Below are 25,725 nucleotides of genomic sequence, written 5' to 3'. Positions count from 1 at the left end.
AGGAATGAGCATTTGCACCGTAAGTAAATGTGACTTTTATGATAGTACTATTAGATATACTGATATAAAATATGTATTTCCTGAAGAGTATCTCATCTTAAAGTAATTATTCAAGGAAAATAGAAACCTCATAAAGAATATTAACTGGCCTCAGATGCATAACAATTATATGACAAGAGGGGTGTGTGTGTGTGTGTGTGTGTGTGTTTGTGTGTGTGTGTGTGTTCTGAATGATCAGGGAGGTTGGAGGAATAGGGGGAAGAAGATGATAATCTCTCTATGTCTCAGCTTTTTCATCTATAAAATGAGGGGGCAGAACTGATTAGCCTCTGAAAGAGTACTTTCAACTGTAAATATTATGTTCTTCTAATATTGTGAATAAAGCAGCAACAGACATACCTAAAAGTCTGAGATAAAGCTTTATATGCTTTCAACTGGCAAATTGTTAGTTTACTTTAATGAATCCAAACTTTACGAAGTCAAATATTTGATTAATTGCATCATTAATCTGTTTCTATTAGCTGATTGAAACAAATTCTCTATTAATTTCCACTTGGTAATATGTAAATTTATAATTTAATTAAAACCTCATTATGTATTTTTTAAGACAAAAGGCACACTGATACAGAGTTTGATGAGTGAGACACAGACAATGCTATAGAATCAACTCAGCTGCAATAAAGATAATTCGTTACCAGACTCTGTGCAGACGAAGAGCTGGGCCTGGGGCCAAGCTACTGGGCTCTCTTAGAATCACGGGGAAGCTTTTTATAGAATGTGAGTTCCCTTTAAACACTGACATCCTTCCTCATTGAGTCTGAAAATTAGAACTTTAGAAGTGAGAAGGCTTCTTAAGATTATCAGGCTCTCGTCTGGCTACCTGTCGGGTATTTGAACCCACAACTCTTGAGCCCGTTCAGTGGGTCAAGCAAAGTTTGCCTCCCTGTGGATGGAACCCAGCTCACCTTCATATACCTTCTTCTCTGTGAACCCCCAGGAAATATGCTTTATCTTCCACAAGCTGTGCTTCAGAGATTGAAAGACAGAGCCCCTGTGTGCCCTGAGACTTATCTTTTTAAAGGCAAAATATACCTAGGTTTTTAAAGAAGTGTCTACAGGACAGCATTATGAGCCCACTCTGCTTCCCTTCAAGCTATTACGTTTCATTTTGCCTAGTTCCCCAGAGAGTACCAGATCCCACAGAAATGCCCCCTGTGAGCCCTGTGAGGAGTTTTCTCTGGTCAGGGTTACCAATTAAAGGTATTTTCCTTAGAGACCTGCATGCAGGTTAGTGAAGCATCTTGATGAGGGAGGAGGTTTCTCACACAAATGGCCAGGAGGTAGCCATTTTTCAGTGGGGATTAAAGTCCCTCACTGGGCTGAAAAATGTGCAGCGACCTACATCTTGGTGATTTGATTTTGATTTTCTGGGTAAATTTGGGGAGCAGTATGGGGGAGATACAACATTTGCCTTTGCCTTTGTAGCATAATTATTGACCATTTGTGGAAATATTTTTATTCTTCGTTTTCCTCAAATACTTCCCTGATTCTTGCAGGTAGGAAACACTGAAGGTCACCTGGGTGCACGTGCCATTGATGTTTCCAAGGTGGCGGACAGCTTGCCTCCGTCCATTGCCCTCACTACTGCCTAACAGTAGAACGTTTAGAATGTTTCTTTTGGGCACTTCCCTCCACTGGAGGAATGGATGTTGCAGACGAGTAACCTCTCTTGCCACTCCTGTGTCCATTCCTGTCCCCAGCCAGCCTGCCCTCCTTTCTATGTTTTATAACTTTTCTGGGCAGAAAGACAAAGAAAGCTGCTGCTGGAGTCCAGAGAACATTTTCAATCTTGCTAACCTTTACAGGTTCCTCGCTCACGACTGTTCGTCAAATACCGGGTTCAGGCTGACCTGTTCTTCACAGTTGCCATTCCATACCTTTCCTCTCTCTGTGAGTTGAGGTCCTTACTTACTCCAACCTGGGCAGATGCATTCACCTTCTGTTTCTCTAAGGAGATCAAGGTCATTTGTCCATTTACATTGAGTTTCATAATCTTTCTTCCTCTCCATCTGTCGTAGTGATGTTCACTGCTTCCAAGTATTTGTCAATCTTCAGCCCCTTCTTACTTTCCCCCACAGAGTAAGAAATATCCTGATGCCATCCCAAATTGGTCCATCATTCTTCATTCTTCCAGTGCTTTTGAGCACCCACGAACAAAGGGATGATTTTTTCTCTTTAGGTAGGTTCAACGTTCCAGAAGACTATATTTGTCTAAAGACTCAATACCAGAGAAGATACAGCCCAAATGAAATGCATCCCTTGTCAGTCTAAGAGTGTAATGAAATTATATTGAATAAATGATTTCTGATTCAATCTATGAAAGGAAAAAAGTTATCAATTTTGTATAAGATTGCTTTAAGAAAGTTTTAGAGAGAGGAAATATATATATATATATATATATATATACACATATGTACATATATATATACATATGTACATATATGTGTGTATATATATATATATATATATATATATATATATATGACTGTCAAGTACACACATAGAAATACAAGGCCAAGGCACAAGCCTGACTGATTGAACTGGGAGAGATATAGCAAGAAATATTCAAATTCAGACAGTTTGGTACCTACACAGACAGCAAAGAGAATAATAAACCAAAGAAGCCAGTTCCCTATTATCCTTTCCCCACACAACAAGGACAACAGAAAAATAAAAGGGGCCAGATGGCTGTAAAGTGAGTTATAGAATACCTCGTTGCTGAGGACATCATTCCAGACTGCAGCTAACTGACATTTTTACTCAGCTCCATTGAAAGGCATGGGGAGGAGGGCATGGGCCAGAACCCAGGAGTTGATGAGAAACTGGCTCATAACAGTCTTCCAGAGAAGTTAGGGAGGTAAGTGGGAGATAGCCTCAGAAGAGCTCTTTTAATAAAGGCCTGACATCCTCTCGTGTTTGGGGAGATCACAAGGCATCCCACAAAGACTCAGCTCAACTATGGTTCAAACTTCTGCTTCTGTGGCTACGTGCAGGGTTGCCAGGGTGCCATGCCAGAGCCACGCCCCAAGAACACTAAGAAACCAGGTAAGGCACAGATGAATAACGTGTATCTTGTGTCTATTTTAAAGCCTACCTCTGTGAGAAGAGGGATTCCACTGAAATGCATCCATCATTTTGGATTTCACTGGTCTATGAACCCGGTAGTGAGAGACTAAAAATGAATTTTTGTTGAACTTGAATGTTAACTTAATAATCAAATAAATACCTTCATGTTTAATGCTTAAGCAGAATTTCATTAAAATTTCTTTGACGTTAAGCCAAATTTTGAAGTGAATTGGAACTGGTTTGCATTTTTTAAATTGGTCTTTCTTTGGAAATAATGAAAAAGTGTTAGAGTCTTGGCCGAATTCCAATGACTGTGACTCAACTTGTTAAAGTTAAATTTTAATATTTACACATTACATAGTATAATATTTATACTAGGCAACAGATTGGGTGTGTAGAATTCAAAATAGGATACACTTTGACTTGGAATTGCAGTGTGGTAGTCATTACACCCAGAGAATTGGGGTTATCAAATGAGAGTGAGGCAGCCCAAGCAAAGGAGTCTGAAATATAAATACTGCTAAGTGTGCAGTTCCAGCTTGTACTTATGTGTTGATTTTCATGACAATGTGTGCTTTGTACTCTGGCTGATCATTGATTTGACTGTTATTGAGATACTTAGGGGAAATCTAGCTTGTACATGACACCATCTACAAGGCTGGATGACAATGAAGTCAGTGAGACTGTCAGTGACCTCCCCTCAGCATGACAGGAGCCAGGCTGGCTCTCTACTGGAAACTAGGGGAACTTATGTAAAGATGAATGTAATCATAGAATTCCAGAGCATAAGAATTACTTAGCACACTGGAAACTTGCCAGTACAAACTCCATGTTTTACATGTAAGGAAGCCGAGACCCGATAGGGTCAAAAGATCTGCTCAAGATCACTGAGCTAGTTAGTGATAGAAAGATGGAAACCCAGGTCTCCACCTCCAATCCATATAGATTAGCTACCCATGAACAGAAACTCACATCAACCTGAGATTGATCTTTTTGAAGACAGAGAAATAAATAATGGAGAAACTCCTGGATCAAACATCCCTAGATTTTTTGGCAATGATGTTGTAAAAGGCATTTAAGAGTCATTTAGAGTGTAGAGTGCAACTGGATGCTGCTGCAATTCCTTTCAAAACTCAGGGTTCCAGGAGTACTGTGAAAAAACAGCAAATACAAGTTGGTGTAATACTAAGATCTCAGGTCTAGGGCTTAGAGGGCAAGGGACTCAACACAATGCCCTTTCTCGCCCACGCGCAATCATACACAAAGGGATTACTGGGCCAACTTGTGAGGTCATTGGCACACTGAAACTGATCTTACCACTTGTCAGAAAGAGGATGTGACATACTGAGTGGAGCATGGGGCAGTTTAACTCCATGACTACACACAGCCTCTCCTACTCTGTGGTACTGTAATGTAAATCTGCCTGCCTCATCCCTAAATCGTGGATGTGCATATGCATGTGCACACACACATACACACTCACACACATACACACGTACACACACACGTACACACACATACACACATGCACGTACACACATGCATAAACACACACACGCCTCATTAGCATTCACTGTACCCTAATACTCAGCCATATCATTGGCTTAATAGTGTCATGTTGTCCCTACAAGATAAAATTGAGACAGCCACTTACAAAGAAAGCATTCCATTCTGTCAGTCACTTGGCCGTTTAGTCTCCACATCCTTCTTTATTTAATAACTCTTTCTACCTTGTGCCAAACCATGGGCTTTCTTTGGAAGGCTTCCAAGTTACTTTTTTCCTAAGCTAATCCCACACAGTCTGGAATATGACAGCCTTTTCACATAGACTGGATTGCTTGCAGACACTATGTCCTGTTAAGTTTGTAGTGATTCATGAGCATTTTAAATGAAACTTCCAAAACTCATTTTCTGTGTTCAGCCTCCTGTTTACAAACCACAGGACTAGAGGAATGATCTTTTTGTTGCCTCTTTCACCTTTACTTTCTCCTATGAAAAAGTGAACTAAGATCAAGGGTCAGAATAACCCAAAGGGTGGTAGAAAGAAAAAAGCACCAAATGAAGAGTCAGGATACCTGGGTTCCGGCCCAAGTCATGCCACTGACCAGGTGGATGACATTGGGCAGCCCATTTCCCTTTCTTGTACTTGATCTTCCCTATAATGGAAAATGACGGGCATGATCTCAATACCCTCTAATAACCCTTTGATTGAAGGTTGTTTCTGCACTCAATTTTCCTCTGTTTTCATGTTCCTGATTTGAACTACAATAAAGTGTTTTGCAGGTGTGTCATGTCTTTCAGGGTAATTTTCCTTCTGTTGAGAGACGTATTGTCTCTCTATTATTGCAATGTCACTGAAACTCCTTATTATCAATAAAATGGATGGGTTAATATGTTAGGTTTTATAAATGAATAACCACAGGTTTCATATGACTGTAATATGTAAACATGACAAATCCATCTTTGATTGTTGTGCTCAAGTGAAATGTAGGAGGACAACTGTGTCCCCACTTATCTAGAGCAGTTGAGCATCTAGTTATTCGAGGTAATTTAAATGCCTTGTGTCAGACTTTTAAGCTACTTGCATATGAATAGAAAACATTTCTATGGTCACTTTTGGATGGTTACTTTTACTGAGTTTTACTGCATAATAATACCTTACATCTCTATGTAAGTGAGACCTGTTCCCTCTTCTCTCCCTCTCTCAAAGATCTAGTATCTCTTCTCTTAGAAATAACAAGCATAGAGATAAATAACATTTATAAAGCAACTTATCTTCAACAGACATTTTCACATACCTTATCTTGCTTGAGGGTCACAGCAATCCCTGGAGATACTTCTGTTGAGAAGAGTCAGCCTTGCAGAGCTGAAGTGGCTCACCTCAGCTCTCACGGGCATTAAATGACAGAGCAGGTGTGGATGACACAGACCTTCAGGCTCTGCCCTGCTTCCCCCAGTGGGCACTCTTCATGTGTGAGGTGATTCTGAGAAGAGACATTTGAAAGCTTTCATAAATAATTTTCATGCATTCATTTACCTCAGGAAGAATTTTAAAGCCCTATCGTATGTCATGTAATGGTTTGAGACACTAGGATGACCACAGTGAACAAACTGTCATACCTATGTTAGGCAAAATAATAACCCACCTCCCCCAAACTGTCCATGTCCATATATATATATATATATATATATATATATATATATATAAAGAAGTATGCGAATGTATTACTCTACAAGGCAAAAGGAACCTTGGAGATGTGATTAAGTTAAGGATCTTTAGCTGGAGAGATTATCCTGGATTATCGTGGTGGGCCTAAAGTAATCATAAGGGCTCTAATAAAAGGAAGGCAGACGGGTTAGAGTCAGAGAAGGAGATGTGATAAAACAAGCAGGGGTGAGAGGAAGAGAGATCTGAAGGTACTATGCTGCTGGCCTTGAAGATCCGGGAAGGGCCACCAGCCAGGCAATAAAGGTGGTCTCTGCAAGCTGGAAAAGGCAAAGATAGGGCTTCTCCCCTGGAGCCTTCAGAAGGAACGCAGCTCTGCCAACACCTTGATTTTAGCTCAGTGAGACCTATTTCAGACTTCCTACCTCCAGAACTGAAAGAAAATAGTGATTTGTTTTGTTTGAAGCCATTGCATTCGTGCTAATTCATTACTATAAAACTGAAATAATACATGTCTCTAGAAACTCATCATGTATTTGGGAGAATCACAAATAAACAGCTCCATCAGAGAGGAATAAGTGATGCTGAAGAGAAGCTGCACAGTGTTGGGGACTCAAGACTCTGAATGCAGCCTGAATGAAAGGCGCAAGGCTTCCTCAAGGAGGCATCTAGGAAGATGAATCAGAAATGTTCCGGCATATCAGGAACTAGTGACTGGGGCACATTGTTTTATATGTCACTGTGCCCAGTATAGCGCCACTCCAGAGGGAAAGGAATAATAGCCTAAGGATTCAATTTACATTTACGAGTGGGTAACAGAGAAGTAGGGGGCACACCATTCATAGGATTCTGTACCCTGGCTCAGCATTGGTAGAGTTAGCCTATCTGCTTCCATGGAATAAGTAAGCCCACAGTGTGGGCTTCAATTATAGATCTGTGTGAAAACTACATATATGCAATATATAAGTGTGTGTGGGGGTGTGTATATATGTGTGTGTGTGTGTGCGTGTATATGTGTGTATGTGTGTATTTATATGTTTTCATCTATAAATATATATACATATATATATGCTGCACCCAGCATATATATCAGCATAATATTCAACATCCATTAACTTAGGGACACACTGTGGAATTTAAAACAGCTGAAGCTTTAAGTAGATCATCTCCTTTCTTTCCAGTCTGTGTTGGACGATACATTACGATGAATAGAGGCAATTATAGGCAGATTCAATGACAGTGCTGTCATTTATTGGAGTATAATTCCTCTAGCCAATCAGTGCTCTAAGTAACAATAAATTATGTTGAACTTCCAATATTACTTGAGCATGTCTAGTGCTATGGATCAATGGGTATTTGATACTTGAAAAGCTTCAGCGTTCAGTACTTGTTGAATCTGTAATTAACAAATGAAACTAAACTAATCATAGTAAATTGTTTGTTTGGTAACATTTTTGTTGTTGAGCACACTGTGTACTGAGAAACAAAAATGTGAAGTGCTGCAGGGCATGGGCCTGCACTTTTGTATGTCAAAGTGCCCAACAGCAAATGAATGCATCTATCAAGGCATCCAAATGGTGAGGTGCTGTGATAAAATGATTCATCCTTGCAAGATGCTGATTTATCTGGCTTGAACAGTGTGTGTTAATCAAAGATTGTTTTACATTAAAAGGCAGAGTTTAATTTTGATACAGATTGGCTATCAATTTTCCAAGAAAATATCAGTAAACTGAGGGGGTTCTAAAAGTTATGTGTGAAATGTATGTGAAACAGGTAGAAAAAAAAATCCTGGTGGCTTATGTGAATCAAAATCCTTTCCAGCTATTATAAGTACCTTGGGAAAAAAAAGACATAAAAGGCTTCAAAACTGTACAGTTTAGATTTAAAGACACAGTTATTGGTAGATTGCCCCACTCAATTATTTAGGATTTTTAGCTTCTATGCCTGAAAAATGACTTCATCTTGTAAAAGGCAATTTACATTAATCCCAGAATAGTGCTTAGGATCTTCAGATATTTCGGAGAAGGGCATGCACTGGTTCCCATATACCAGCATAGTGTTTGTGATGTTCATTAAAAATATTAGGGACCACGATGTTCAAAAACTACTTAGCATAATTTTGTTTTACTAGTTAACTATGCACCAGTGATGCTCAATTGGGTCTTAGCATTAATACGCTCATAAAATACAGTGCACTGCCTCCATATGGTACATTGGATAGAAGCATATTAAACATATTACACAAACAGAGCTCGACACCTCGCATATTATTGATCAACAATGCACCAATTAGACAATACAACAGTCATGAAAATAAACTCTGGCATATGTGTCTCAGGTCTAGATGAAAGTGGATTGATGGGGAGAAATAAAATAGAAAAGGGGAGATAATTAAACAGGATAGCATAAGACGGCATAGGTTAGACTGTTACAACAAACCCAAAGGCACTGTTTTTTATTGTCCTGAGGCACAACACTAAAACCAATATTTTTTAAGCTGTAAATGGCTTATTAAGTAGACCTAAAAAGTTTCTACTTTTAGGCTAGTGCTAACCAATAGAAATATAATGTGGGCCACAGATAAAAGCCATATATGTGTATAAGTTTGAATTGTAGTCACATTAAAAAGGAGTATAAAGAAACAAATGAAATTAATATCTTTTAACTCAGTCTATGCAAAATATTTCATAATGTTGTCTGTATAAAATTATTAATGCTATATTTAATATTGTTTACATATTAAGCCTTTGAAATCTGTTATATATTTTACACTTACAGTACATCTTAATACAGACTAACCACATTTCCAGTGCTGAGATTGGTTAGTGGCTCAGATTGGTTAGTGGAGTTTTGGATTATTTCATTACAATTGTATCTTATCCTCCCTGTTTATTTTATGCTGCTTTGGATAACTGGGTTTTTTTGTTTGTTTGTTTGTTTGTTTGTTTGTTTGTTTGTTTGTTTTTGAAGGCTGTGAGGGTGGGGTTGAATGTGTTAACTGCAGAGACAGAAATTCAGAATAGTCCAGGGACTTGCCCCAGGTCACACAATCTCTAAGTAGCAGAATCACTTTCTGAGGTCTTTCCACCACATGACCTCCTTCTTCTAAAAGTCCATTCTGTGTATGTTCATGCATATCATTGTTTGCCATAAAAGCACAATCATGATCTATTAGCTAGTCAATTAATAATGATGACTCATTCTATTGGTCCATTATTGTATTGCTGTAAAGAAATAGCTGAGACTGGATATCTTATTCCATTTTCATACTGCCATGAAGACATTACTTGAGACTGGGTAATTTATAAAGTAAAGAGGTTTAATTGACTTACAGTTTTGTATGGCTAGAGAGGCCTCTGAAAAGTTACAATCATGGTGGAAGGAGAAGGGGAAGCAAGGCGTGTCTTACATGGTGGCAGGAGAGAGAGAGTAGGGGAAACACCACATGTTAAAACCATCAGATCTTGTGAAAACTCCCTCACAATCACAAGAACTGCATGGAGGAAACCACCCCCATGATCCAATCACCCCCCACCAGGTCCCTCCCTTGATGCTTGGGGATTACAATTCAAGATGAGATTTGGGTGGGGACACAGAACTAAACCATATCGCTGGGTAATTTATAAAGAAAAGAGGTTTAATTGGCTCACTGTTTTGCAGGCTTTACACACATGGCTTGGCTTCTAGGGGAGGCCTCAGGGAGCTTCAACTCATGGCAGAAGGCAAAGCAAAGGCAGGCACCTCAAATGGCAAAAGCAGGATCAAGGGAGAGAGGGGAGTTGCCACACACTTTAAACAACTAGATCTCATTAGAACTCTTTCACTATGGCGAGCACAGCACCAAGCCATAAGTGATCTGCCCCCATGACCTAAACACCTCATGAGATTTGGGTGAGGACAGATATCCAAACTATAACACCTGTAGAAAGGTACTCTCTTAAAAACCTTAAAATAATGCCCCTTTGCTCTAACACTTAGGACCACTTTCTATGTTCTATGTGAACAGAATTTGAAAGCATTTTACAATGAGAGCAGGGCGTGGTATAGAAGAAAAAATAACTGCACTTGGACTCAGGCCATCTGCATTCATATTCTGGTTTTGCCCCTCATTACCTCAGTGACAGTGAATGCTAAGTAGTCAGGCCTTCTGGGTCTCAGTGCCTTCATCTGTGAAATGGGAAGTCAGAGTGCCTGTCTGGCCTATTTCTCTAGATCGCTGGAAATTTTGTGTAAGATCTTATTTCTGTAAGGAAGTGCTCAGTAAAGTGAAAAGTACCATGCAAATGTAAGAGTCTGTTGCTTTTCAAAAGAGAAACATTTTAAAATCCTGGTATGCCCCAGATTTATTCATTTATTTATTTATTTGATAATGACATCAATAATCTGTAAATTTACTCACCTTCAAAAAAATTCAGCCATGACAGATAAAGCGAATATCGTCTCAATATACACCCAGCTCCACCCCTTACTTGCTTAGCTACCTATTGCTAGTTTGCTTGATAAAAGCATTTTTTCAAAGTGAGAACCTTTGTATTAAGGCCCAGTGCTGTATAGGAGACAAGCAATTGGTGCACACAGAGTTTTGAATGGAAGGCTGAGCTGGTGACCCCAGGTAAGCAGAGGCCTTTCACCTCCACAACAGAACACATTTGTAACAGTGGAATTGGTCCTGTGCTGCCAAATATAATGTGTTTATTGTGTGTGTAGGGGTGTATGCATGTGTGCGTGCAGTGCCAAGGCTCAAGAATGAATTACTGACTAGTGGGAAAATCCACTGGATCTACACAAAAGGCAGAGGATAAATGTGGCTCACATTGAGTCAAAAAGAAACAAGAAAATCAAGCATTCTCTGTTTTATATTAATTGGTAGAAATGTGGTCTGTTAAATCCCATGTCGCAGTATTTGGTGCAGAGAATGTTTTCTTTATTCAATGAGGATAGTAGAGGAGAAGACAAATCTGCCCCAAACACTATCATACCACCTTAAGTAGTACTGAAGTTAAAGATTCTAATTATGATAGAAAAAGGAGCTGCTATTTGATCAATAAGTTTTGTTTAAAATATGAAATATTAAAATATTAAATTGCAAGACACTGTCCATTTTTATTCACTGTTCTTCCAAGAGCAAATGCAAGGTGACAGAAGAATTTTTTTTTTTTTTTTTTGAGACAGAGTTTCACTCTTGTTACCCAGGCTGGAGTGCAATGGCACCATCTCGGCTCACCGCAACCTCCGCCTCCTGGGTTCAGGCAGTTCTCCTGCCTCAGCCTCCTGAGTAGCTGGGATTATAGGCACGCACCACCATGCCCAGCTAATGTTTTGTATTTTTAGTAGAGACAGGGTTTCACCAAGTCTAGAGACAGGGTTTCACCAAGTTGACCAGGATGGTCTTGATCTCTTGACCTCGTGATCTGCCTGCCTCGGCCTCCCAAAGTGCTGGGAGCCACCGTGCCCAGCCCAATAATTTTATTAAAAATAGCATGCATACCTAGAAGAAGCATTGTTAACGAAATTACTATCACTGATATCATTTACATGTGTCATGTTTTAAAAGAAGAGTGTGTTGTTTTAATTTGCTTTTCAAACACTATAACAAGGTCTCCAAACATTTAAATAAAACAGAAACAGTTCATTAGAACAGAAGGAAACTAGCTGAATATATTGGTCACAACTTGCTTGCAAGCATTTCTGACAGCACCCCTCTGTTGAAGAGAGAATTGCACAAATTGCCAGTTATTATCATTTTTAATAAATAAGCCTTCTACTTTCTCCCTCCCTCCCTCCCTCTGGCTTCTATGTGATTGTGTTCAACAAGCATATTTTCAATGGGACCATTTCTATTACCGAGTGATTGAGCTCTGATTTACACATCAATTACCCACCTTCATGGAGATTTTCATGCTCCCCTAGCTGACATCAATGAAGCATAACTGCGTAAACGCTTTATTTCATACCAGTTTTAGATAACTGAGACTGATAACTAATCATATCGAGAGACAATGTGCTATAATACACTAAACAATAAATGTTTCTCTTTTAAAATATCATCTATTCTTTATGAGCTAACCATTCACATGCTTATCTCAGTTGTCCATTTCTTTCTACAAAGATCTTCCTGTCACTAGATATCTCAAATAAAGTTAGGGTTTTACCCTAGAATACAAGCATTTGCAAAGGCCAAATTACCATTTTCCAGCTTCCTCAAGGATCAGAAAATCTTACTGTTTTCTTTGCAGTGTGGTAGACCAATTTTGCCAGCTATCTCATGGACAATACACTGCACTAGACTTGGCTCTATCTAATCTCTTGTTGACTCTTCCATGTTTGTCCCATGGTATCATCATTAATACCACTTCATTCATGTGTACTTGAATTAGCTGAAATGTTCAAGTCCCAGCTGGAACACAGCTGGCTGATTTTGTTTCCTACCTGACGCCAACCTGAGAGTGCTCCTATGGCACTTACCTCATAAAGTTGTAACATGTGTTAATCTGCACTGCAATTGTTTTGGAATGAATTTTCCTCTCCTTCTGGGTTATGAATTTCTCAAAAGCTTTTATTATTATTATTTTTTCTGAGCACTAAACATGATAGTTGGCATGACGTAGATATCCAGTAAATGCTTGTTGATTAAATAGACAAATTAATATATTAATTAATACCTTGTCGATATTTGCCACTGAACTTGGGCAGAAAAAAATATGTTTGCCTGTCATTTGTTCATTCATTTTGTTGAAAAATATTTATTTTGAGCTGAACACTGAGCTTGGCATATTTCCAGATAAATGGGAAGCAGAAATGTGTTATTCCTCCCTAGTGACAGTTTCATTTAACACCCACAAGTTCTTTCAGACATAGCAGGAAAGGGGGGAAAGAAGAATGAGTTGGGAAGCCAAAGGAGTTGTGCTAGAGTAGAAGGGACAGGACTAGCATGGATTGAATACAATATAGAGTAAAAGAGGCAAAGTCTAGATGATCTGCGTGCACTGTGAGGAAGCCAGGAGATTTCATTGTGAACTGGCTCAGGAATGCAGTCTGCAGGTGCATGCGTTTGGTAGTTTGAAATCAAGATGCTGGCAGGGTTGGCTCCTTGTGAGGGATAATAGGAAGAATCTACTAATTCTTCCTAATACTCCTGAAGTTTGAATGAAGTATGAAGTTTCTGGTAGTTTGTCGACAATATTTGTCATTCCTTGGCTTGTGGAAGCATCACTGTGATCTCTGCCTTTACCTTCACATGGAGTTCTCTCTGTGCTTCTGTTTGCACGTTTTCCCCTCTCATAAGTGTGCCAGTGACATAGTATTAGGGGCCCGCCCTTGTCCACTATGACTTTATTTTAACTAATTACATCTGAAATGACCCTGTTTCCAAATAATGACATATTCTGAGGTACTGTGGGTAAGCATCTCAATATAGGAATTGTGGCTTGACACAATCTAACTCACAACAGGGTTACCCTGATTCTAGTCAGGCACCTTGTTAGGGCAAGAGGGAGAAGTGTAACCTAGGGGAGAGTCAAACCTGTAGGTCCACATGAGAAAGCAAGCCTACGGTCATGACAGTTTGCTGCTGCCCTACTCTCATAGTCAGACCAGGGCTCTGCAGGAGCGCATAGTAGAAGGAGGCAGGGCCAAAAGGTTAAGCCTATAGGGGGTTGAATTCGCCTGGGTAAAAATTAGTTCGTGCAGGTGGATCAAAGGGTTTGTTGAGACATGAAAACAGAGTCAGCTTAAAATTGTCAATTATAAACTGCTCCTTAAGGGCATTAATTTCCTTAGTTTAGAAGTAATTAAGAATACTATTTCTGAGAAAATATTGTTTTAAATTAAGTAGTTATTGAAATTGCCTTGCTTATAGCTAAATGAAAGTAAAACACCTTTTAAAAATGTCATTTATGAGAAGCTAGAAGGTTATACTAAGACTTTGACTTGGAAAAGAATTCCTGATATTTAATGGGCATAGAGAGGAAATACTTCAGGTAGCTTTTTCCTAATTTGAAAGACAGAACTGTTCTGTGTAAGTTGGCTGCAAAAGCAACTAATATGGAGCTTGGGACGTGGCACATGAGATGAAGCCAGGACACACTGGAATGGGACAAGGGCTCAAGAGCAGAGGGCCAAGCTAAGCCTTGAGCCACTGAGCAGGGCACTATGCCTGCCTCACTACGGCAGGCAGGCCTGAGGAAAGAGGAGGAGGAGAAGGTGAAGGAAGAGGAGAAAGTGGAGAACCTCATTGATGACATCAATTGTGTACTCCTGAGCAGTACCGTAGATTCCATAAACTCAACCTTGCCTCAAGCCAGAATTCAAATAAACCATGAAGTACTTCAGTGCCACCGCAAGTATTCTAAGTTGTCACTGCCTCTCTGCCTCCTTTCTCATAAATCCATGGGACCATTTCTGGTTGTGGAAAGCATCCTCTTGAAGTAAATCAAGAATTAGATCTAGTAGCTCTTTAAAGCTCCGCATTAGTATCAACTTTGACTAATTTAGATAGGGAATTATAAATGAGATTGGTTCAAATTGACAGTAAAGGGTGAATGAAAAAATATTGGAAGAAACATAGACAAATGGGAAATTTATAAAACAATTGTTACCTCTGATTGGCAACAGGGAACAGGGTGGATGCTGATGAGTAGAAGTGGGAATGTGGTATATCAATTTGATTTTTATGTATAGTAGTTTAAATTTTTGATCCTATTCAAAAGTCATAAAATATAAATGAATACATTTACTATATTCACTATCTGATTACATATTTGCTTGGTTTTTGACATCCAGTCAAGGCCCCTACTAGTCTTCAGGAAGTATTTTTATAAGCTTCCAAGTCATGCAGTTGTCTGCAGCTCTCTTGCTTTGGCCATATTGAGTGTGAGTCACTGTAAGGCATTGGTTTCTGTTACAAATGGGTCAGTGACCCATATGAAGTGATAGTGAAGCCTCATTTTTAATTAATAGGCCAGAACTAAAGTTATTTTAAAATGATTTTCTGTAAAAACGAAAATCAGGCATGTAATCTAAGAGCGTGTTATAAGAGCAGAAAAGAAACTCAGGGATCCTTAGATATCTGTTGTGCAACGGAGCTGTAGAAGGATAACATATATATATATATATATATATATATATATATATATATATGTGTGTGTGTGAAAAAAGGACAAGGAAGTGCTAGACATGAGATTTAAGGACGTAAAGGCAGACAGTCCATAGTTGTGAAGGGATAACTGACACATTTTGAGCTGCTTGGGAGAAAAGGGAAGTAACACTTGTTGAGGACATAGGTACACCTCTCAAGCAGTCAGGGATATTGGACCATATCTCTTAACCAGCAGTTATAGTGTATAAGGACAGAATAATTAATTTTCACTCGAGAGGTTGCTTTTAGAGGACTTTTAATTGATATAGAAAGTGGTTGATATGCTGAATACTGCTGCAGGCAGATGGGAACCTTTGGGTTGTTGGAGTCATGGTCATTCTGTATAAAAGTCGCATTTCTATTAAAATGGAATCCCTGAAAATGGAATTTTAGTGCACTCTTACAATATTTTTCATAATCAATATCCATCTGAGTTTCTACCTGTGCTTGCTGTTTTGAGAAGAATGTAAACCATGCTCCCGTAGCACCTTAGAAGCCTAGATATTCTGAAGAGAGTTAAAATTTTAGACACACCTTCTGGATCAATTGCATCATGCATGTTGTGTGAGCAGAGCTTAAATATGTGGATGTGCCTCTCTGTGAGTAGAGTGCCCTTCTCTTCTGTGAGGAAGACCGGAATCTTCTTTATGACCAAGTGGGTGGCCTCTGGATTCTGACAGACTCAGTGGTTATTGTGTTTGTACCACCGGCTAATTGTATGGTGGTGAGTATGTTAACCTCCCTGTGTCTCATATACATGTCTCAGCTTCCTCATCTGCAAAATGAGGATGGTGTATAACTTCAGAGTTTGTGTGAGGATTAAATAAGATAATACTCATAAAATTCCCGGAACAGTGGCTGGCATAAACAAGGAGTCAACAGATAGTAACTATTAGTGTTATTGTTCTTCTGCACAAGTCTATTCTTGTAATAATTGCTTTCACGTTCAGGGCACTTTTCCCAACATATATCAGTAATATATATTTCTACATAATAGAATGCATTAGTTCTGTAAAGGTGTCTGGTCCTTGATTTTCCTTCATAAAATGAAGAGATAAATGATCTCTTCAGATTCAGTTTGTCAGATTTTGATACGCCCAAATGGGTCAAATAAATAAATTTATCTATCAATATAAATGACTGTATTGTGTGAAAGACTACGAGTTATTTTCCATGTGATGCCTGGGGCTTACACTGTGAGATTCTGATGCAGTTGGTCTAATGCAGGCATCCCCAAACTACCGCCCGCGGGCTGCATGCGGCCCCCTGAGGCCATTTATCCACCACCCCCCCCACCCGCCACACTTCAGGAAGGGGCACCTCTTTCATTGGTGGTCAGTGAGAGGAGCACAGTATGTGGCGGCCCTCCAACGGTCTGAGGGACAGTGAACTGGCCCCCTGTGTAAAAAGTTTGGGGATGCCTGGTTTATTTTCATGTACAAAGGAGGAAACTGAGGCTTAAATGTAAAGCAATTTATCAATGAACAAGAAACTTGTAAGTGAAAGAGACAGAGCCTATCCCAGATCATCTGAATCTGGATGCCATCTTTTATGGACACACTATAACATTCCTTTAAGCTTTCTACCTGGGAACAACAGAATCTGTTTCTTCGATTGGTGTCAGGTTAGGTTTTTACTAGGGTTTTACCATTTCTAAGTGTATTAAATATCTTTGCAGTTTGAGTATTTGGTATTTGTTAGAGAGATGACATCTTCTTGAGTTTTTGATAGGCCGGTCAAAATAATTTTGTCCAAAGCCTAAGCCACACACTTTTTTTTTTTTTTTTTTTTTTTTTTTTTTTTTTTTTTGCAAAAAGCAAATATGTTTTCCTCATGACATTTGCATTGGCCATTGCTTGTTTATGTATAGAAAGGTTATTTGTGTTCACTTGGAGGATGCAGTGACTTAAAAGCCTCTAATAATAAGAAGGGAAAAGTCTAATTGGAAACAGAGAATCCTGGTTAAATCATTAGAAAAAAACAAGATTAAGCCCTCTTAATGCACAATGAAAGAGGCCATGCACAAAAGACCACATGTTGCATGATTCCATGTATATGAAGTATCTAGAATTGGCAAATTCATTCAGAGAGAAAGTAGATTAGTGGTTGCTTAGGGCTGGGCTGGATGGTAGGATTGCAGGGCAGGGTGATACCTAAAATGTGCAGAGCCTCCTTTTGAGTTGATGAAAATATTCTAACATTGTATCATGGTGATTGTTTCAAGACTCTGTGAATATGCTAAAAACCACTGAATTGTACACTTTAAATGGGTGAAATTGTATGCTATATTAGTTATATCTTAAGCTGTTATTAATAAAATGAGAGGACTAGAAAGAAGCAAAGCAGGGGATACAGAAACAAGGTAGGAGGGATGGCTCTTGGAGGGTCTGCCTGACTTAATTGGAGGATGATTAGACAGGCTTTGCAGATGGGCTGAATCTTTGCTTCCATTTTCAGAAATGGAGAGGATGAGATAGTCCCAGGGTGCTCCGACATTGAAATATTAAGCCTGTTTCTGCCAAAGAACACAGATATAAAGGAAAATCAAAAACAAATTGGAATTATCAAATGGGCAGCTCTCTAGAGCTAAAAACATGTGTATTTCTCATCTTTTCCTTCTCTTCTTGATTATTTTTCATGATAGACAGTGTTTGTAGGGAGACAGCTCTTTTGTTGGAGAGAGTGGTTGTATGCAGAGCTCCTCATGAGCCTTGCCATTAAATATGGCTGAGGAGGTTCTACTGATTTTGGAAGTTCTTTTCTAAGACCAGTCACCTTCTATTCTTTTGCACGCCTCCAGATCCAATGTTGTTGTGTTATTACTCTATATGTGTAAAATATTGATGGCCTTATAGTAGAATGATTTATAATCCTTTGGATATATACCCAGTAATGGGATTGCTGGGTCAAATGGAATTTCTATTTTTAGGTCATTGAGGAATCACCACACTGTCTTCCACAATGGTTAAATTAATTTACACTCCCACCAACAGTGTAAAAGTGTTCCTATTTCTCCACATCCTCTCCAGCATCTGTTGTCTCCAGATTTTTTAATGATCACCATTCTAACTGGTGTGAGATGGTATCTCAATGTGGTTTTGATTTGCATTTCCCTAATGACCAGTGATGATGAGCATTTTTTCATATGTTTGTTGGCCTCCTGTATTTCTTCTTTTGTAAAGTATCTGTTCATATCCTTTGCCCATTTTTGAATGGGCTTGTTTGTTTTTTTCTTGTAGATCTGTTTTAGTTCTTTGTAAATTCTGGATATCAGCCCCTTGTCAGATGGGTAGACTGCAAAATTTTTTTCCCATTCTGTTGGTTGTCAATTCACTCTACTGACTGTTTCTTTTGCCGTGTAGAAGCTGTGGAGTTTGATTAGGTCTCACTTGTCTATTTTGGCTTTTGTTGCCATTGCTTTTGGCGTTTTGGTCATGTGTGTACCTATGCAACAATCTTGCATGTTCTTCACATGTACCCCCAAACTTAAAATGCATTAAAAAAATAGAATAAAAATAAAAATAAATAAAAAATTAAAAAAAAGAAAATACAAAAAGACTGTACAAAAAATATTGATGGCCTATTTAAGCTGTTTTTATAGTTTTGATTTAGCACTTTACTAAAGTTAAGTTTGAGTTTGAAGATATTGGATAGCAGATATTTTCTTTTCTTAACAAAAAGAAGTTACATAGAGATTAGATCAGTGTCAAATTCAAAATACGACTAGGTATAGAAAAAGTACCACCTGAAACTCTGGAACATGTAATATGGATAAATATCTACACATGTTATAGAAGGCAGTGATTCATTCAGAAGAGCCATGGAAGTGAATGATAGCTTATGTTTGTCCTTTGAGTGGATTAAATATGTGTTTTTATGCTTTTGCAAAGACATTAGCCAAATAAAGTGTTAAGTGCAGTTGGACTGGAAAACAAATGAGGCTGAATTATTTACCTTCATGTACACCATTGCTACAGTAAATCATATAGTAGCAGTATTTTAAAACAAATTTGTCATTTTAAAATATCAATTTTTAAAAAGTTTCCCCAAGTAGCTTTATAAAATAACCAAATTAGGTAAACAATGAGTATTAGACTTCATGAAATATATGAACCAAATGTGCTGAAACTGGTTTATACTCTCCCTCCCCCAGCTCTTCCCTACAGATTCAGTTAATTTTTACAATCCCTTTAGGGTCTGTGCATTTCGATATAAGGAAACTAATGGTTTGTCTATACTCGAATCCAAATTAAATTCCTAAAGTTTTTCCCTACTGGCAATTTCTAATAAAGTGCAGTCCTAAGAAAAGGTGATAAATGGAGTGCATGTGAGGCTCATCTTCATTCTGGAGTATGATGGAAACACAGGAGGCAGAAGGGATAAACCATATAGCATGGGAATATGAAAGCCTGAGTTCCAGCCTCCTAGTTCTCGGACAAGCCTGCTGTGAGGCCCATTACCTTTCCTTAGTTCTATTTCCTCATCTGTAAAATGAGGGCACTGAGACTAGATGATTGCTAAATTCTCTTCCTGTTTTAAACAGTCTTTGTTCTAAAAGACTAGCCTGCATTGTCAGCCTGCGTGGACTACCACTGTGCACTAATGAATATGGCATAACTGAACTTTCTAGATCTCAGGGAATCTACATGTACCCTGTGTTTTATTGTCCCACCAATGTACCTGAGGCTTTTTTTTTTTTTTTTTTTTTTTGAGACGGAGTTTCGCTCTTGTTACCCAGGCTGGAGTGCAGTGGCACGATCTCGGCTCACCGCAACCTCCGACCTGAGGCTTTTAATGAGCAAAATGAGAGTTATCTACATACAAGATAAGGTTCAAGTGTCTGAGAAAAGGAGAAGATATTACTTGAATTTGAAGATGGAAGAAACAGATTCAGACCTTCCTTTGCCACTAGCTTTATGATGGCTTGAGAAAGCTCCCTCTCTTCATTTTAGGAGGGCCTTAGTTTCCTCTTTTGTACATGAGGGCAGTTCATCTGTTTGTGGAGGCCAGGGAAGCATACAGGTGGGTGAAATCATAGCTAATATAAAGGTTCCAGGCCGGGCTCTATGGCTCACGCCTGTAATCCCAGCACTTTGGGAGGCCAAGACAGGTGGATCACCTGAGGTCAGGAGTTCGAGACCAGCCTGGCCAACATTGTGGAACCCTACCTTTACTAAAAATCAAAAAAAAAAAAAAATTAGCCAGGAGTGGTGACTGGTTCCTATAATCTCAGCTACTTGGAAGGCTGACGCATGAGAATCACTTGAACCCGGGAGGCAGATGTTGCAGTGAGCCGATTGTGCCATTGTGCTCCAGGCTGGGCAGCAAGAGGTAAAAACTCTGTCTCAAAGAAAAAAAAAATTATGTGATAGAGAGAAGCTTCTCACCATCATGCCTTATACCAGAATGATTAACAAAGTAGTTTAATTGTAATTAGTCTTCTTTCTGACCTTTTCCAGTCAGCTAGTGTGGATATCAATGAAACAGAGATTCAAAAAAGGTAACCTGGAGAGAGAGAAACCTAAGGCCTTTGGATAATTCATAGTAAATTTGGTTTTGAGTAGTCAGTTTTTGTATTATCATAATGTGACCAATTTTATTATATCCAGGAGAAAAAAAGTTGGAAAAACATCTCAACTTGCTAAGAGTGGTGAATACCTGAGTTGAGCTTTTTGGCTTAACTTCTCAATATGAAGATGAGTTTTTATGCTGCTTGATAGGATCAGTTCAGTTTGTCCTGTCTTCATCACGGAGAATAAACTTGAATTGTTCATACCAATGATACGATGATTAATTCAGGTTTTTGGCTTGAGCATTTCTTTGTGGACTATGGAGGAGGCTCTTTTTCCTTTGGAAAGCAGGCCTGGGTGTATACGATATATCAAATTATCAGGGGACAGACATATGCTTTCCTGCAGCCTCTGCAGGGCTCACAGGTTCAAACACAAACTGCCTGAATCATAAGAAATGTAATTGAGTAGATAAAGAGGTCCTCATAATTATAAACTGCAGTAGGTATAACAAGAGGCTAAATACATAGCTGTGGTTTTAATTAGCTGGTGCTTCAAATTAGTAATGTTGGTTTCAGTCAGAAATCAGTGGCGTTATAAACTGAAAGCCTCATCACCGTGTACTTCATTACTCATTAGACCTCGCTGCGTGAAGCCTTCAATACAACGCCATGCTGAGCAAGAAAGGAAAAAGTTGGAGATATTTGGTTGCCTTCCAAGAGCAATGGAGCTCTGTGGAGATTAAATTCACTCTTGCCAGAGATATGAGAATTAACTGTTCTTTGTTGGATGTGTTAAAAAATGCAGCAGGCAGTTTTGCTTGCAACAGATAACACCCGTGTGCACACTCAATCTGCTATTCAAATTTGTGTCTGGAATTTGGTAGCTAATGAACTGATGCAAAATGCAGCCAAGAGCCTCCTAACAAATCAAAGCTGGAGCTAAAGCACCGAAAGTGCCCTTACTGCTGGTCGTTTGAAAGGTTGTCATGCAAGTTGAAGCACAGTTCCTTTTCTTCTCCTTCTCCTTTATTTTTTTTTTTTTCCTTCAGGGTTTTAATTATATCTTTCCCTCAGAGGAGAAAGAAGGTAGTTTGCAAAGCCAAGAGACCAAAGCACTTCAGTTCTCTTCACGGGAGAATTAAATGTGATGTATGGGCCTGTCATTCTGAGCTGTCAGGTGCACAAAATGAACAGATAGCTAGAAAACTGACATCTCACTCACATTACTCAGAAAGAAAAGACTTTGGTTCTTGCTTGTGTGTAGATAATAATCCGCTATGGAAAGCAAAGAAATTAAGTGCCCTTCTTCTTTGCAACAACCCCACCCTCACTAAAGATCTCTTTAACTTGTTACTCTACTCCCACCCTAACACCCAATCTTTCTTACATTTGGACACATTGATGGGATTGGACTACACACAGCCAATTTATGTTGTTGAGGTACAGTCACAAGCTCCCCAGTTAATGGACTGAAGATGTTACTGTGCCTGATTGTGTCCATGTCAATCTCCAATGTGAAGACATTGAGACACACAGCAATTGTTTGGGGTTCTGATTTCAACTTGTGAATGGAAACCAAAGATGATACTAGAAAACCTGATACATGTGGAGGGCATCTGAGACTACAAATGGTAGGCTGGTTTCCAGTATCTGGACATGGCATCTTCCTTGACCAGGCGAGGACTAGATGTGGGGCCCTGGCTTTGGGTAGAACTCTGAAGGTTTTCTTTGCTTTGCTCAGGCAGTGATAACATTTGTTGAATATAGTCATGAGTGGCCTAGTGAACTTTAATGTATCTGACATTGTTTTTATTATGAAAGTATAATGTGCATTTAAGCATCCTATAAATGTTGTCACTGTTTTTAAATGGAGAAATGAGTGCTCTTTATCCAGGAGGTGAAGTTATCAAAGTCACTTTGAACTTGACAGTTCAATGATTTCTGGGAAGAAAGGTGGAAGATTAAGTATAGTGGGATTGTGTACACTCCATGTTTATCAACAACTAGTTAAGCTGTGCAGATAGTTTATGTTCTAGGTTCTTACTTTGTAAATTAAATTTATGATACTCTGAGCAAACTAGCCTACAATGATGGATATTAAGATTTGGGATATAGTCAAAGCCTATCAACTGTACTTTTATATCAGTAAATCTCTTGTAATTCCTTTAGCTATTATGTTCATTTGCATGACAATTATCTAACTAAGTCTTAACATGGGAATATTAACATGGGGAAAAAAAAACAACATTTATCCAAGATCTGCTAGGCATTTCATGGACATTTATGTAATTTAAATTTGCCCAATATATATGTACCCTGGGTAAGGTTAACACCAAAAGCATGAAAAAAGCCCAATGAATAAAATAAAAGATACACCACTGCAAGACTTATAGATTATGGTTTAATTTGCAGTCTTGCATGATGAAGAAAATAATTGTTTCCTTAGTAAACAAGCAATCCATTCTGTAAATCCGAAAGGCCCAGAATGTATCTTAAATGTTGTTTAGAAGCTTTTGATCCTCCAATTGGAAAGCCTGAAATGTGATGAGAGTCACAGGCATTATAAAACATTTGTGCATTAAGGTCATTAAAGGCTTTTGACACCTTTTTTTCATCCACAGTTAGTCATTTGTTAATTCAAGTCAGATCCCCTTTTTTGTGAAGAGTTTCTCAAAAAGGCTTCCATTCACCTTTGAAGAAAATTATGAGAAGACCAACACCACAACAACCAAGCAAAAAGAAGTGTAGGTGATTTTTTTGTGTGTGGACTTCTGAAAATGTACTTAAATTCCCCTGTGAGTTCATTCAAACAGGCTCACTTTGGCCATGGGCTCAGGACAGAATTTCAGTTTATCTGTAGCTCCACACTTTAATAATTCCTTTCCCTTAGGACTTGGTGACATCTGTGGATTCTGAGCTCTAGGTAGTTGGCAACACAGTGCAACTTTAATTTAGTACCTTTCTGCACCGTGGACTGACTTTTGGGGAGCATGTAATTGCTTATAATAATCAAACAAGGACAAGGGAAGAATATTTTGCTTTACTTGCTTGTCATGAGTATAATTTCAAATAAGCAAGTGTCTGCTTTCTTCTTCATTCTGAAGAACTGGTCAGCATCTTAAACTCAATAGCTGTAATGAAAAGGATTATCTGCTCTCTATGCAGTGTCAACTTGGGCAGCAAGTTGACTTGAATTTTTTTCTTCTTATTGACAACAAGGGGAATGTAAATGACTTGCCTGATTAATCTTTTTCTCTTTTACTTTTCATATCAGCCACTATGAACAAGACCGTAGTGCACTTAAGAAAAGGGAATGGGAGCGGAGGAATCAAGAAGTCCAGCAAGAAGACGATCTCTTTTCTTCAGGCTTTGATCTTTTTGGAGAGCCATACAAGGTAGCTGAATATGTATGTACTTTTTCTTTCTGGAAAATGGTTGCTTATTACATTTTTGAACTGACTAATCAACATTTAATTTATGTTTAAAGTATCCAACTCATTTCCAGGGGAATATATTTTACAAGTCTTCAGAAACAAATTTCATTTTCTTTGGGGAGCACAGAATGATTGAAGAGAGGCTTATGAGACTTCCTGTTTTGAATGAGCCCCTCTCTGCCCCAACACTTCCTACAGCAAGGAATGCCCCCTTGACACTTTCTACTGCTGTGATTGTCAGTAGGCAGCTCCTGAAGACTTCATCAGAATGTCAATGGAGATGTCTATTTCTTTTCCCAATCAGTATCATCCATCGCAAGGCCACTGTTTTTCTTTGCCATTTTGGGCAGCTCTTCAGTGGTTTGAGTGCTCTTTGAAAATCACTGTTCTAGAATAAAGGAAAAAGCCAATCATTTCTCCTGGTGGTTAATAATCATGGGTTAGAAGATTGTCTCAACCAGAGGTGGGTAATATAGCTAGGTTGAATTTCTAGTGGTATTCTGGCTAGTGTGTAGCTCCAATAATCACCAAACTGCTGTGTCTACAAGTATTGATTTTACAATGACTGCTTCTTAACTTTCTATTTGGGGTAGAGATGAGAGGTGACTGAAAAGAGATTATGATGGAAGAAACTTATTGAATTGCTGGCAGCTGGTTCGTTTTTACTGAGATATAGTAGCAGTATAATTTTCTGTAATAAAACAAAAATGATGTAAGAAATACAAAAATGGAGAAAATTTTCAAGAGTTGTGATTTTGGAAGAGCATCCTTTAAGGGACAGTGACTTTTGGAAAAGGGGAGCTCTTAAGGAAGACAACATAGGCACAAATATTACTTTGGGGTGGAGAGTAAGCTGTTTGGATTGGTGACTGGTGAGAGGAGGGTCTCATTGCCTTGTTTAGAGCAAGTAAGGAACTCTTGGTTGAAACATTCCAGGAACTTTCAAGTGTGGTAAACCTGCTGAAGAAACTTAGGTCACCTACGCTTCTGGTTTTCAATCTGTCAGTAATAGTATGATCCACAGAAAAGCAGTGTTGCCATATCAATAGGTTAATTTTTATACTAGTTGGAGGTATACATTTAGACATATAATTAGTTAAACAAAGATTTTTGAAGGCCAACTGTGTGCTAGTCACTGCCTTAGACCTGTGTACAAAGAGAAGTAGCATAGTCTCTGTTTTCAAGGAGTTAGAGTCAAGTTGCAGAGATCATTTGAACCAGTGCTATGGCATGCCTCCATGGTGACAGAGAGATAGCAAGGGAATGATCAGTGAAGACTTTGTATTCAAAGTCATTCTGAGGAGTATGAACATAATTTTTTACATGATGAAAAAAAAAACCACAACATTAC

At 38.7% G+C, this 25,725-nt stretch overlaps 1 protein-coding gene across 4 annotated transcripts in view; it reads left to right on the top strand.

Annotated features, from left to right (window-relative positions):
• AFF2 (ALF transcription elongation factor 2) overlaps positions 1-25,725 on the top strand; it is a 495,721-nt gene that overhangs the window by 130,216 nt on the left and 339,780 nt on the right. For 2 of the 4 annotated variants that reach the window (XM_010349740.2, XM_010349738.2), the window contains exon 2: positions 24,215-24,335. In XM_010349740.2, the coding sequence (XP_010348042.1) occupies positions 24,215-24,335 (121 nt within the window). Of the gene's footprint in view, positions 1-24,214; positions 24,348-25,725 lie in introns of all 4 variants that reach the window. The other 2 variants (XM_010349739.2, XM_074392139.1) reach the window with 1 other exon arrangement.

The sequence above is a fragment of the Saimiri boliviensis genome, chromosome X (genome assembly GCF_048565385.1).
Source record: "Saimiri boliviensis isolate mSaiBol1 chromosome X, mSaiBol1.pri, whole genome shotgun sequence".
Lineage (NCBI taxonomy): Eukaryota > Metazoa > Chordata > Mammalia > Primates > Cebidae > Saimiri > Saimiri boliviensis.
The sequence above is the reverse complement of the archived record's forward strand: the minus strand, read 5'-3'. Positions and strand labels throughout refer to the sequence as shown.